This window comes from Oncorhynchus tshawytscha, linkage group LG22 (genome assembly GCF_018296145.1).
Source record: "Oncorhynchus tshawytscha isolate Ot180627B linkage group LG22, Otsh_v2.0, whole genome shotgun sequence".
NCBI classification, from domain to species: Eukaryota; Metazoa; Chordata; class Actinopteri; order Salmoniformes; family Salmonidae; genus Oncorhynchus; species Oncorhynchus tshawytscha.
The window spans coordinates 10,375,643-10,388,501 of record NC_056450.1 but is presented as its reverse complement, the minus strand read 5'-3'; the positions used below and the strand labels follow the sequence as shown (position 1 = coordinate 10,388,501).

The 12,859-nt window shown below is 40.9% G+C and overlaps 1 protein-coding gene and 1 long non-coding RNA gene across 3 annotated transcripts; one reads left to right on the top strand and one right to left on the bottom strand.

The window, feature by feature from the left end:
- Nucleotides 1–32: 32 nt before the first annotated feature.
- LOC112221756 lies at nucleotides 33–5,984 on the bottom strand. The gene is made up of 6 exons (XR_002949054.2): nucleotides 5,504–5,984; nucleotides 2,159–2,460; nucleotides 1,787–1,964; nucleotides 1,458–1,626; nucleotides 1,132–1,273; nucleotides 33–101 (listed from the first exon to the last, which is right to left on the bottom strand). It is a non-coding gene; the product is annotated as an uncharacterized LOC112221756 (long non-coding RNA).
- Nucleotides 5,931–11,562, top strand: LOC112221755 (SAP domain-containing ribonucleoprotein). 2 transcript variants are annotated; one of them, XM_024384051.2, is made up of 11 exons: nucleotides 5,931–6,023; nucleotides 7,839–7,938; nucleotides 8,263–8,312; nucleotides 8,498–8,562; nucleotides 8,686–8,737; nucleotides 8,841–8,914; nucleotides 9,036–9,076; nucleotides 9,269–9,291; nucleotides 9,404–9,475; nucleotides 9,636–9,713; nucleotides 11,388–11,562. In XM_024384051.2, exons 1-11 carry the CDS (start codon nucleotides 5,991–5,993, stop codon nucleotides 11,433–11,435), a joined length of 636 nt encoding a protein of 211 aa, XP_024239819.1. In that variant the 5' UTR covers nucleotides 5,931–5,990; the 3' UTR covers nucleotides 11,436–11,562. The 2 variants fall into 2 exon arrangements, 1 of the variants encoding a protein (XP_024239819.1); XR_006079627.1 differs by lacking the exon at nucleotides 11,388–11,562 and having other exon boundaries at nucleotides 9,269–9,295; nucleotides 9,636–9,719.
- Nucleotides 11,563–12,859: the final 1,297 nt, after the last annotated feature.

Sequence of the window (12,859 nt, the reverse complement as noted above, 5' to 3'; positions counted from 1 at the left end):
TTAAATTATGATTACTTAGTGGTGAAACTGACTTGCCTGACAGAGAAACTGTTTTCTTCACAGTTTGGTGTGAGCAGCTAGGCGAGTGAGCTGGACAGGAGCTATAATAAAATAAAAAAATAAATGAAAAGATATACAGCAAAAGACATTCAACTGTATGTTGCATTTCACATAGTGATTTAAACATTGGTAACTGTAGCTAGGTTTCCATCCAATTGGCAACAGATTTTCATATTAACAATATGAGAATTTTCCAACCAGTCATGTTTTCCATCAAATTTACTTGTTCCAGATATCTGTGCGTGATGACGTAAAAATCCCTTTTGCAGGGTGAAATTCCCATGTACTGAATAAAAAACTACAACTCCCGTACGGGCTCGGGAGAGACGAAGGTTGAAAGCCATGCGTCCTCCAATACACAACCCAACCAAGCCGCACTGCTTCTTAACACAGCGCGCATCCAACCCGGATGCCAGCCACACCAATGTGTCGGAGGAAACACCGTGCATCTGGCAACCTTGGTTAGCACGCACTGCGCCTGGCACGCCACAGGAGTCACTGGTGCGCGATGAGACAAGGATATCCCTACCGGCCAACCCCTCCCTAACCCGGACAACGCTAGGCCAATTGTGCGTCGCCCCACGGACCTCCCGGTCGCGGCCGGTTACGACAGAGCCTGGGCACGAACCCAGTCTCTGGTGGCACAGCTGGTGCTGCAGTAGAGCGCCTTTAACCACTGCTCCACCCGGGAGGCCCCAAAAAGACTTTAATTTGACAAATAGCAGCCAAGCATTGATTATTTATAGGAGCATCAAATAGTGGTGCAGTGGTCTAAAGGTACTGCATCGCAGTGCTGCAATGTCACTACAACCTGTGATTCAATCCCCATCAAATGTGCCAACTTGTCACAACTGGCCCAGCGTTCTCCGGATTGGGGGAGGGTTTAGCCGGGGGGGCTTTACTTGGCTCATCACGCTCTAGTGACCCCTTGTGGCAGGCCGGGCACCGACAGGCTGATTTCAGTCATCAGTTGAACAGTGTTTCCTCCGACACATTTGTGCAGCTGGTTTCCGGGTTAAGCTTGGTTGGATGGAAACCTGGTAAGTGTGATGAATTCAAATAAAATTTTACCTGGTTTTCCAGATATTTCTTCCAATAGATAACTTGGTTTAATAGCAGCCTCTCTCAACCTCTCAAACTCCTGGAGGTTTTTCAATTCCTCTTCCATTTTCCTCATCTGAATGGCCTGCTTTTGTTCCATGATGCACATTTTCTGTGAAGAGCATAATAAAACAATATACAGAGTAAAACAATAGCAGTGAAATATACCTTCAAATGTGTCAACTTAGCACCTACAAAAATATAGGTAAAACCATTTCTTAATTGACTGACCTATTCAAACTTCAATACTTTTTTGGTTTAGTTTGTGAAGTATGAAGAGTGTGTGATATCATTACCTTTCTGTTGCGCTTTTCTTTGGCCTCCTTCAGTTGCCTGGCCTTGTTCACATCATGCTTTACATCATTTTGAATGAGTTTTAGCCTGAATCACTCCTTAGAAACCCAATACTCCTCAAACTCTCTCTCTGGGTCATACAATGCTGTTTGCAGGCCATCTTTGTGTCCCCTGACCGTATTAATACATTCAACAGAACAGTAATGTACTTGACATTTCTAACACAGAGTAGGCATAACTCTACTATAAAGCTATAGAATTGTTGTCACTCGAGTAATGATATGCAATAACATGCAGTTTGTCATTATTACCACTAGGCGTCAGCACTCACATTTGTATAAAGTGCATTTACATGCACTTCTTGCCTATCTGGAACCAATGGTTGACTGCAGATGCTTCATGTTCCGAGCTCCTTCTTCCAGTAAGTACTCTCTCATATCTTCCAGTATAACATCCTTAGGGATATGGCCTTCTTCATGTAACTGAACCATTCTCAGCATCTGTTTCTTCTGAAATAGGATAAAATACATTTTCGTACAGTTTAGATACTTATCAGCCTAAGATATGCAGTACATGTTACAGTAGCATTGTTGTAAGAGTGATGAGTGAGCGTTTCACATTTTCACCTGTAAACAACTTCATGTCTGATCTCAACATGTGTGCTCTTTACAAATTTCAGAAAACAGTCAAACTGCCCACATACCATCTTCTTGCTGTAGGTTTTGTCATGGTTTGTCTTGACCGTATCCAGGTACTGTTTGTATGTGTTATACTCCTTCAATGAGCATACAACCTTGAAGAGAGAGAATCAAAAGGTATCCTTTTTACCCAGGTTGGCTCTTGACATTGTAAAGGCAACCCCAGGTAGGAATGGAAGCCTTGTCATTGCATACAATCTGCTGCTCACTGACGGCTTTGTCTTTCTCATGATCTGTGGAGGCTTCCCTTTCGGTAGACAAGGTTGCTCCTCTGGTTGGGAGGTATCTGACTCCTAGGCACCTTTTCCTGAAAACAGCAACACAGCAGGGATGTATTTCCTACAAATTCACCTGTGATAGTCCACCCAACATGTCATCATAGGCCGAAGCATGATGAACTACCGTGGCAATAGACTAAGTACCAGTCTGTTTGTGCTTTTTTTGGTCGTGTTCCCCTGCTCAGACGTTGCTTACGCATGCCAGATCTTATAATGCCTGGATAGGTATTTTACATATCAGCTAACCACATCATATGTTACTAGCGGCACCCCGCCCTATGGGCAGTAAATCATTGGATCTGATTCATTTGATTCAATGCAATTCAATCTTTGAAATGCATATTTATTTATGCTTATTAATAAGCCATTGTCAACTTCTCATCTATGGTTATTTTTGCTCACTGTCAATTGCGCACTGTCACCCTATTTTTTTTTTTTTTTTTTTTTTTACATATGTTTGATTTCCTACAGTGGCCAGTGGAATGTAAGAGGACGACATTTAAAAAATAATAATAATAATTTAAATCAGGCACAACATTTTAAGAGAGCATTGTCAACATTGTCAAGAACCTGCCTAGGTAAAAAGGAGGGAGTGTACCAAACATTAGGAACACCTGTTCTTTCCATGACAGACTTACCAGGTGAAAGCTATTATCCCTTATTGAGGTCACCTGTCAAATCCACTTAAATCAGTGTAGATGAAGGAGAGAAGACAGGTTAAAGAAGGATTTTTAAGCCTTGAGACATCGATTGTGTACGTGTGCCATTCAGAGGGTGAATGGGCAAGACAAAAGATTTAAGTGCCTTTGAATGGGGTATTCTAGTAGGTGCCAGGTCCAACACTGCTGGATTTTTCACACTCAACAGTTTCTCGTGTGTATCAAGAATGGTTCACCACGCAAAGGACATCCAGCCAACATGACACAACTGTGGGAAGCAATGGAGTCAACATTGGCCAGCATCCATGTGGGACACCTTGAAGATGTTCCTAATGTTTTGTACACTCCGTGTACATTTAAACAGGATAAAGTAGAATGTTGCAGTATAATATTGATTTTCAAACTCTCCTTTTCCCAGTCTGTAATCCCCATATGTCCAAAAGCTGACCGCCATCATTGTCGTTCCCAAGAACTCTAAGGCTACCTGCCACAATGATCACCGCCCTGTAGCACTCACATCTATAATCATGAAGTGCTTTGAAAGGCTGGTTATGGCACACATCATTTCAGACACCCTAGACCCACTCCAATTTGATTTATTGTTCCCCACGATGAAATCTGTGGATCTGTCTCCGTCCGTTAGTAAGTTTGCTCATACGTTAAACTGATTGGCCAGATAGTGGCTCTATAAGAAGATTGAAAAAAAACAAACACCTTGAAAGGTCATGCCCCTCACCACGTTTGACTTAAAGTCATGAAATTCCTTACATTGGTTCCTCTCCTCACAAGGAACCAATTTGCCTCAGTTGACCCATATAGAGATAGATAGAGTCATGTTTATATTTGTGATATTATAGCATCTGTGACAACATGGGCAGCGCCAGAGGCTAAAACTGAGGAATTCCCACCCAGGTGACTACTTTAAAAATGTTGGAAGCCCTGAATTGAGTTGCCCCCGCTAAAATACCCTTTTGTCCACTAGAGGTGTCTATAATTCTCTATGGAAACCCTACGGTCTGCCATGATGGATTTTTTGCAATTTATAATTGTGAAAAACACTAGAAACGCTACTCTTCTTGCATCGAATGGACTATCTGCACGGAACTTGATACGTGGCATCAATGGACAAAAGGTCTCTTTACGCAATATTTTCCAAACTAGTACCTAAAACAAACTGGCTGCTATTGGCCAATAAACATTCACATGGGCGTGTTCTGGCACATAAATACATATGAAATCAATTAATGACATTCATATTGTCACAACATTTGGTACACATGTTGTAAACACGGTCAAGACTCAACATATGCAAGAGCATTCAAATCGACCTCAGGGCAGCGCTATAACGGGCACGTTAATATCTCTTGATCTGTTTGACTTCAGAGTGATGACATTTGGAACCCATGCTCAGGGAGGGAGATGAGTCTAGCTAACCCATTCAATATATCATACTACTAGCCCGATTTTGACGAAACTTGGGAGAATGGTGCGACTTCTCATAGAGATCCGGCACAAAATTACAAAATTACACTGATTGGCCCAAGGGGGGCGCTGCATCATTCGTGGGGACGACATGTTTTACTGTTGCCTTGTTTAATGATAATTTGGAATGTCAAGTCAATTAGCATTATGGATAAAAATAAAACAAAAAAATCACAGCAGAATATAAAGTGGCAAGCCAGATGGATGTAAGAGGACGACGTGCTTCTTTTGAGCCTAAAATTAAGAAAATTGGCACAAAATTGTAGGAGGAAATCCTCCAGCAGCTTAGAATGCTTAGTGTATTTATTATATACATAGCGATCTACAGTCAATGATGTGGCACGCAACCATTGGTTGATGCATGCAAAGTCTGAGCAGGGGAATAAACCTTTATCTCAACTCCCTGTCACTCATTGTCATAACAAACATGATGTTTGGCTTAACAATGAGAGCAATGGAGTTGACATCAGCACAAAAAGATCTGGGACCAGGCTACAGTCTAATTCTGTGACTGTGAACTAATTGACCTGTGGCGAACTGACATCAGCATGCCACGAGACTGTGTTAGCGCACTGAATGCCTAGGCTCTCAGGGAACTAACACAAGTCTCGGACAACTCATCACAAAAAAATAGTTCACTGAACTATCTCAGCTGCACTTTTTTGGTTAGCTACCCCTACGTAACATTTTGCTCTGCCCAAAGTAGACCTCATGCACAAATCATTTTTGGTGGTCTGATTCAGACTTCATAGAATTGGTGAAAGAAATAGCAGTTTTAACTTATATTACAAAATACGTTCACAGTTGTTAACAAGTTTAATTAGACTGTCAGAAAATAGTTAAATGCAAAGCATGGCAGGAATGAGAAATATGCCTACGAACATGACTACGTATCAAAAATACATGCGTCATAATGCAGTAGAATACTTACCTTGTTCAAAACAACTGGGAACTCGCGAAAAAAAAATATTTGAACGGTCATCCAACTTCGAATTCAAACTCGGGAACTCAGGCCTCTTTCTGGACCCTAGAGCTTCGACTTTCAGACCTGAAAAATCACTGACGTCATGATTTGTATTTTTCCGAGGTCCCAGTTATTTTGAACGCGGCAACAGTACGGTCTTGTAACACAGTGTATTGCCATATTCGAAATTCGATTGATTATATCATATGCCCAACTGTATTGAATGTCCCTTCTAAATCTGATCATTGATGGATGGCTGCCTATCAATAAAGATGTTCTACATAAAATACTTTTCTGGGCTATACTTTTCATTGACGTGTCAACACAAGTCACAAAAGTTTTTACACAAAAAATTATAGACAATAAAATGCATGCAACCCATCCATTAATTAAAGCACAGCAGATTGCTGTGGGTGTCGATTTCCGATTGGAGAAATAGATTCAGCAAAGCAAGATGGCTGAAATTGGGGAGCTCCAGAAACTAAAGGTTGCGAACACGTTTTTTCTAAGTTTAAAACGTCTTATACCGGTATTATATTTTTGGAAGATTAATTATCGTATGTTGTCAGCTATCTTTACTTTGTAAATCAGGATCTTGCACGCTGCAGATCCCTGGACACCTACAGCCGCAGTTAGCTAATTGATGCTAACGGACAGGAAGTGAAATAATCCATGCTTGCTGCACGGTGTAGTTAGCTAGGCATTTTGAGGTTTGAGATAGCGAAACTGACTGGCATCCAGGCTACGCGGATATCATTCCACTCTGTGATATGATACAGATGTTTAGCATGACAGGAGAGGAATGATAGCTAAAGAGAATGGTGCCCAGACTAGTATCCACACTTGTTGAATTTATTTAGTCTGGCTTTATCTCTGTGTGGGCCAAAGTGATCCACTACTGCTGTGAAGTCAGCAACGAACGGGACAGCATCGGCGCATGCTCGACTGAATGAATGAAATTGTACAGTATGTTATTGTTAGGTCTAAATGGGCTTTTTTGGGCGTGCTGTTTTCATTGCACGGTTTCACGGCAAACAGTAGTTAACTACGTTTGTAAAATGTTTCACAACAAACAGTGTAACGGAAACAGCGCCCGACAAAAGCCAATATCATTGCCGCCACGCAAAAAAAAATATGGAACATGAAAAAATATTTCTGCTAGGGCGCACTTTGACGATACTAGAACAGGCCACACTTCCTCTGCAAACAGAAATTAATTTGAAAAATCTGACAAACACATAGTAGAATAGTTTATCTATTTACCAAACGGCTAGTGTGTGCTATGCGAGATAAATATTCCTCGTGGGGCATTCAAGTTATGAGGGCCATAGGGAAGGAAACATGCATTCTGAGTTACCCTAACAGGTTGGCCTACATTATATTCACTTTTTATGCAAGTTTTTTGCGACCTAAAGTTAAGGGTAGCCTAGTGGTTAGTTCATTGGACTAGTAACCGAAAGGTTGCAAGTTCATGTCCCTGAGCTGACATGGTACAAATCTGTCGTTCTGCCCCTGAACAGGCAGTTAACCCACTGTTCCTAGGCCGTCATTGAAAATAAGAATTTGTTCTTAACTGACTTGACTAGTTAAAATAAAGGTAAATAATAATAATCAATAGGATAATAACTAGTTAAAAGATAACATTTGGGATCTGGCTAATGATTAGCCCAATAGTGTAAATGCAGATAGGCAACCCCATGCTTCAGTTTATTTGCAATTTGCTTCATCAGTTGGGCTACAGGTGATAATGTTTATTGCTACTAGCATACTGGTAATATGGAGCATAGGCTATTTACATTTTTTGTTATTTTTTTAACTAGGCAAGTCAGTTAAGAACAAATTCTTATTTACAATGACAGCCTACACTGGCCAAACCCAGACGACACTGGGCCAATTGTGCGCTGCCCTATGGGACTCCGAATCACGTCCGGTTGTGATACAGCCTGGATTCGAACCAGGGTGTCTGTAGTGACACCTCACTACAGCCCACGATGTAAAAATGATTTCATCACATTTTAACAATATTATTGGGCTCATTTCTGGAGTTGGATATTTTAGATCGTGTGCATAATTTCACTTTAATTCATTTGTGAGAAGAATGTCCTTTAATGAAGTCAGCAGAACTGAGCTTCTCAGTCCTGATGCATACAAAGTCTAGGAGGGATCCCCCCCCCAATGATATTTTCCCTGCTACACATTTTTTCCAGGGGAGATGCTGTTGGGTAGTACCATTTGAATTGCAAGAACTGCAATTTAGTAGTAATTTGTCATCTAATCAGCAATCCACACTTATGTCCTACAGCTTGCTGAGCTGAAGCATGAGTGTGAAGCCAGGGGTCTGGATGTGAAGGGCAACAAATTGGAACTGATCACACGACTACAGGCTCATCTGGAGGAGCATGGTGAGCATGCAATAATGGATGGACTAAATACGTATTGGGTCAGGTTCCCAGACATGGGTAAAACCTAGTGCTGGCCTAAAAATATTCTCCATTTAGGTCCTGGAGTAAGGACTAGGCTTCACCGGCATCAGTTAAACTGGCCCATGGAGTAGAAAGTGTGATAACTTGTTGACTTCTAGCCCCTACCCCTTGACACTCCTTTATATCTAAAAGGTGTGAGTAATATGGCAAGAATTACACCTAGCCTATGAATGGGCAAAGTGACACATATGCTTAAATTTATGATTCTTAAAAAAAATATATATATATATTTTTTTTTAACAGAGGATGACATGGGCCTAAATGAAGATGATGTTCTGGGAGAAGAGCCAGAGGTAAGCCTGGTTTTAAAACAGTATGGCAGCAATGGCACTTCATGTATGGATTAGGTGAGTACCACCATGTCCAGTATAAAGTCACTTTGTACATGCTGCAATTGCTTAGGTGAAATATGACATGAAAATAAATGTATAATTGTAGGAGCATTTCTTGATGATTCTTTGTGCTTTTGAAAATGTAGTACCTCTCGAAAGATGCGGATGCCGTCACTGGGGATAACGACGAGAAACCAGTAGCGGTGTCTGAGTACGTTTTTCATTTTATGTTAACACGCATCAAAGACGGACATTTTCTTTGCATGATTTTTCTGACGATCTGATGCCCCTAATTATTGAAATATGTTCCGTGTGATTTGAATGTTTTTTTCAGGGCGGCTGAAAAGAAAGTGGTAAAAATCACACCTCCAGTGTCTGTGGACGAGGTAATGGGATGCTTGTTGCACTCTTTCACCAGTCATGACGGGTCTTCGATGCAATGATGGTTTGCTAACCTTCTCATGAACATATTTTTAATCCCGTATTCAGAGGTTACAGAAAAGAGCAGACCGCTTCAATGTCCCTGCCTTAGCTGACAGCAAGAAGGCCATACGTGCTGCCCGGTCAGTACCCAACCATTCTCACAAATGTATAAACTAACTATCTCATGCATTGTTAATTGCCTTTTGATTGAGCGTATCTATGAAACTATATTAAAGTTGATTAAATATGTCTTGCGTTCAGGTTTGGTTTGCCCGTTGCTGCACCTCCAACTTCCACCACAGGTCGGTCTCAATCTTCCAGTCTTTACTGTTCTCATGTTGAGGTTTTAATGTTATTTTTACACCTGTAGTCAATTTACTAAACAATGTTGAAGAACATCATTTATCACACGTAATGGTAGGAAAACTGTTCTCCTGCATTGGCTCTCTGGTATTAATCAGTGTTTTTTTCTTTCTCTTTTCTTTCTATCATAGGTGTAACTGTGAATAAATCCACTGCAAGTAATCCACATATGATGAGCAGTCAACTCTCCTCATTTCATTAATATGACCATTACTGTGACTCAGAAGATTTCATGAAGTATTTCTCTCACTCTGTGTTCTGAGTAGCCAGTCAGCGTTGAACAGCTAAAAAAGCGAGCTGAACGATTTGGCGGGAACGTTTCTTCAGTCTCCAAGAAGGTGAGCTCATAGAGATGGGCCAGTTTCTAGATTAGACTATAAGGCATCCTGAAAGTTTAAAGAAATGCTGAATTGAAACCTAGAGGTTATACTTTAGCATTTTTGATTAGGCTAAGCCACCTCCATGTTACAGATTTAAGACTATATTTGTGTGTTCCAGGTTGAGGAAGATGAGAAGCTGAAGAAGCGGAAAGAAAGATTTGGGATCCTCACTGGTGCTGTCGCAACTGACATTGAGGTTTTCAGATTCTATTTATTATCGATACCGGTACAGCTCATTCAAAATATTTAGACCCCTTGACTTTTTCCACATTATGTTACAGCCTTATTCTAAAATGGATTAAATAAAACATTTTCCTCATCAATCTACACAATATCCCATAATGACAAAGCTAAAACAGGTTTCTAGAAATGTATTTAAAATTGAAAAACAGATACCTTATTTACATAACTATTCAGACCCTTTGCTATGAGACTTGAAATTGAGCTCAGGTGCATCCTTTTTCCATTGATCATCCTTGAGATGTTTCTACAACTTTATTGGACTCCACCTGTGGTAAATTAAATTGATCGGACATGGTTTGGAAAGGCACACCTGTTGTCAGCGCAAAAACCAAGCCATGAGGTCGAGGGAATTGTCTGTAGAGCTCCGAGACAGGATTATGTCAAGGCACAGATCTGGGAAAGAGTACCAAAACATTTTTGCTGGTCCCCAAGCATGCAGTGGCCTCCATCATTTTTAAATGGAATAAGTTTGGAACCACCAAGACTTGCTTGGGCGGCCAGCTCTAGCAAAACTGAGCAATTGGGGGAGAAGGGCCTTGGTCAGGGTGGTGACCAAGAACCCATGGTCACTCTTAAAGAGTTCCTCTGTGGAGATGGGAGAACCTTCCAGAAGGACAACCATCACTGCAGCACTCCAGAAATCAGGTCTTTATGGTAGTGACCAGACAGCAGCCACTCCTCAGTAAAAGGTACATGACAGCCCGCTTTGTGTTTGCCAAAAGACACCTAAAGGACTCAGACCATTATAAACAAGATTCTTTGGTCTGATGAAACCAAGATTAAACTCTTTGGCCTGAATGTCATGTGTCACGTCTGGAGGAAACCTGGCACCATCCCTATGGTGACGTGTGGTGGCAGCATCATGCTGTGGATGTTTTTCAGTGGCCCGGGACTGGGAGACTAGTCAGGATCGAGGGAAAGATGAACGAAGCAAAGTTTGTTCTTCACTGGCATGCCTAGTTAAATTAAAGTACAGAGATCCTTGATGAAAGCTCCAGAGTGCTCAGACTGGGGTGAAGGTTCACCTTCCAACAGGACAACAACCCTAATCACACAGCCAACACAATGCAGGAGTGGCTTCGGTACAGGTCTCTGAATGTCCTTGACTTACACAGCCAGAGCCCGGACTTGAACCTGATCGAACATCTCTGGAGAGACCTTAAAATAGCTGTGCAGCGATGTTCCCCATGCAACTTGACAGCTTGAGAGGATCTGCAAAGAAGGGGAGAAACTCTCCAAATACAGGTGTGCCAAGCTTGTAGTGTCATACCCAAGAAGACTTGAGGCTGTAATTGCTGCCAAAGGTACATCAACCAAGTACTGAGTAAAGGCTCTGAATACTTGTGTAAATGTGATATTTCATTTAAAAAATATATGTGTATATATATAAATTGGAAACATTTCTAAAACCTGTTTTTGCTTTTTGGGCTATTGTGTGTAGATTGGGGGGGGGGAATAATTAAATCCATTTTAGAATAAGCCTGTAACGTAACAATACGTGGAAAAAGTCCAGGGTTCTAAATACTTTCTGAATACACTTTTATATATTACAGATTTCTTTCCTATTTTGTCATATTTTATTGCATAAAGAGATTAAATCAAATGTTTGTTTACTCTTTTTCCTCAGGCAAAGAAACAAAAGCGTTCTGAACGATTTAGAAATGTGACAGTGTAATTTGGTATTTTTAAGTGATGTTTTATGCTCTTTTTTTTGTGTGTGTATGTTGCAAACATAACTGAAATGTACTGTATATAGCTTGTCAAGTTGTATTACATTTGGTCATTAAAGTCGTTTTCAATTATTTTCTGGAGTTGCTGTTTATTCTGTCCATGGGTTTGCTATTTGATTATTTTCCAGTTGTACCAAGTGGAGTACATGGCCTGGTAGCAGGGAACCCTCCTCACTGGGTCCCCCAGATAGTGGCCTGACAAGTGCACAACATGCTGGACTATGTTCTTACACTGCCAGCCCTGTGAGCTGACAAGTCAGGGCATTGTTTCACTACTTAGTATAAATATAGGAAGTGAGAGAAGAAAAGAGGATGTTTGAGCATTGGGTCAATGCCACAATTTTGTAGCATTATAGATGCACTCACCTGGTCTGAGAGCACAGCGCACACAGAATTTCCAACCCACTCAAGTGGCTACACTCCTGCCTAGTCATGTGAAATCCTTAGACTGGAGCCTTATTTATTATTTAAATTGACTGATTTATATGAACGGTAACTCATTCAAATTGAAATTGTTGCGTTTTAATATATTTCTTCAGTATATTTACTCCGCCCATAACTTTTGTACTCACACCTGGGAGTGCTATAATCATTGAGTCACAGTTTTACACTTAATGTCTACATTTGGTTAGTCCAAATTAGCTTTTTAATTCTGTCATGGAAATAGTTGTATTTCCTATTACCAACTCATTTACCTCTAGACTCTAGATTACCATGTGGACCAGTTTATTGAACACTGTCCTATTCCATCTGGACCAGAGGAATACCTACAGTTGAAGTCGTACGTTTACATACACCTTAGCCAAATGCATTAACTCAGTTTTACACAATTCCTGACATTTAATCTTAGTAAAAATTCCCTGTCTTAGGTCAGTTAGAACCACTTTATTTTAAGAATGTGAAATGTCAGAACAGAATCACCGCCTTTATTTCTTTCATCACATTCCCAGTGGGTCAGAAGTTTACATACACTCAGTATTTGGTAGCATTGCCTTTATATTTAACTTGGGACAAATGTTTTGGCTAGCCTTCCACAAGCTTCCCACAATAAGTTGGGGTAATTTTGTCCCATTCCTCCTGACAGAGCTGGTGTAACTGAGTCAGGTTTGAGAAGTGCACCAGACCCTCCAACAATTCACCCCCACAACATGATGTTGCCATGGTGTTCTTCGGCTTGCAAGCCTCCCCCTTTTTCCTCCAAACATAACAATGGTCATTATGGCCGAACAGTTCTATTTTTGTTTAATCAGACCAGAGGACATTTCTCCAAAAAGTATGATCTTTGTCCACATGTGCAGTTGCAAACTGTTTGGCTTTTTCATGGTGGTTTTGGAGCAGTGGCTTCTTCCTTGCTGAGCGGCCTTTCAGG

Excerpts from the sequence above, each read along its gene's own strand:
- LOC112221755 (XM_024384051.2), top strand. The coding sequence starts at position 5,991 with ATGGCTGAAATTGGGGAGCTCCAGAAACTAAAG. Across the intron at positions 8,313-8,497 it reads TTCTGGGAGAAGAGCCAGAG|TACCTCTCGAAAGATGCGGA; the intron begins GTAAGCCTGGTT and ends TTGAAAATGTAG. Across the intron at positions 8,738-8,840 it reads CTCCAGTGTCTGTGGACGAG|AGGTTACAGAAAAGAGCAGA; the intron begins GTAATGGGATGC and ends TCCCGTATTCAG.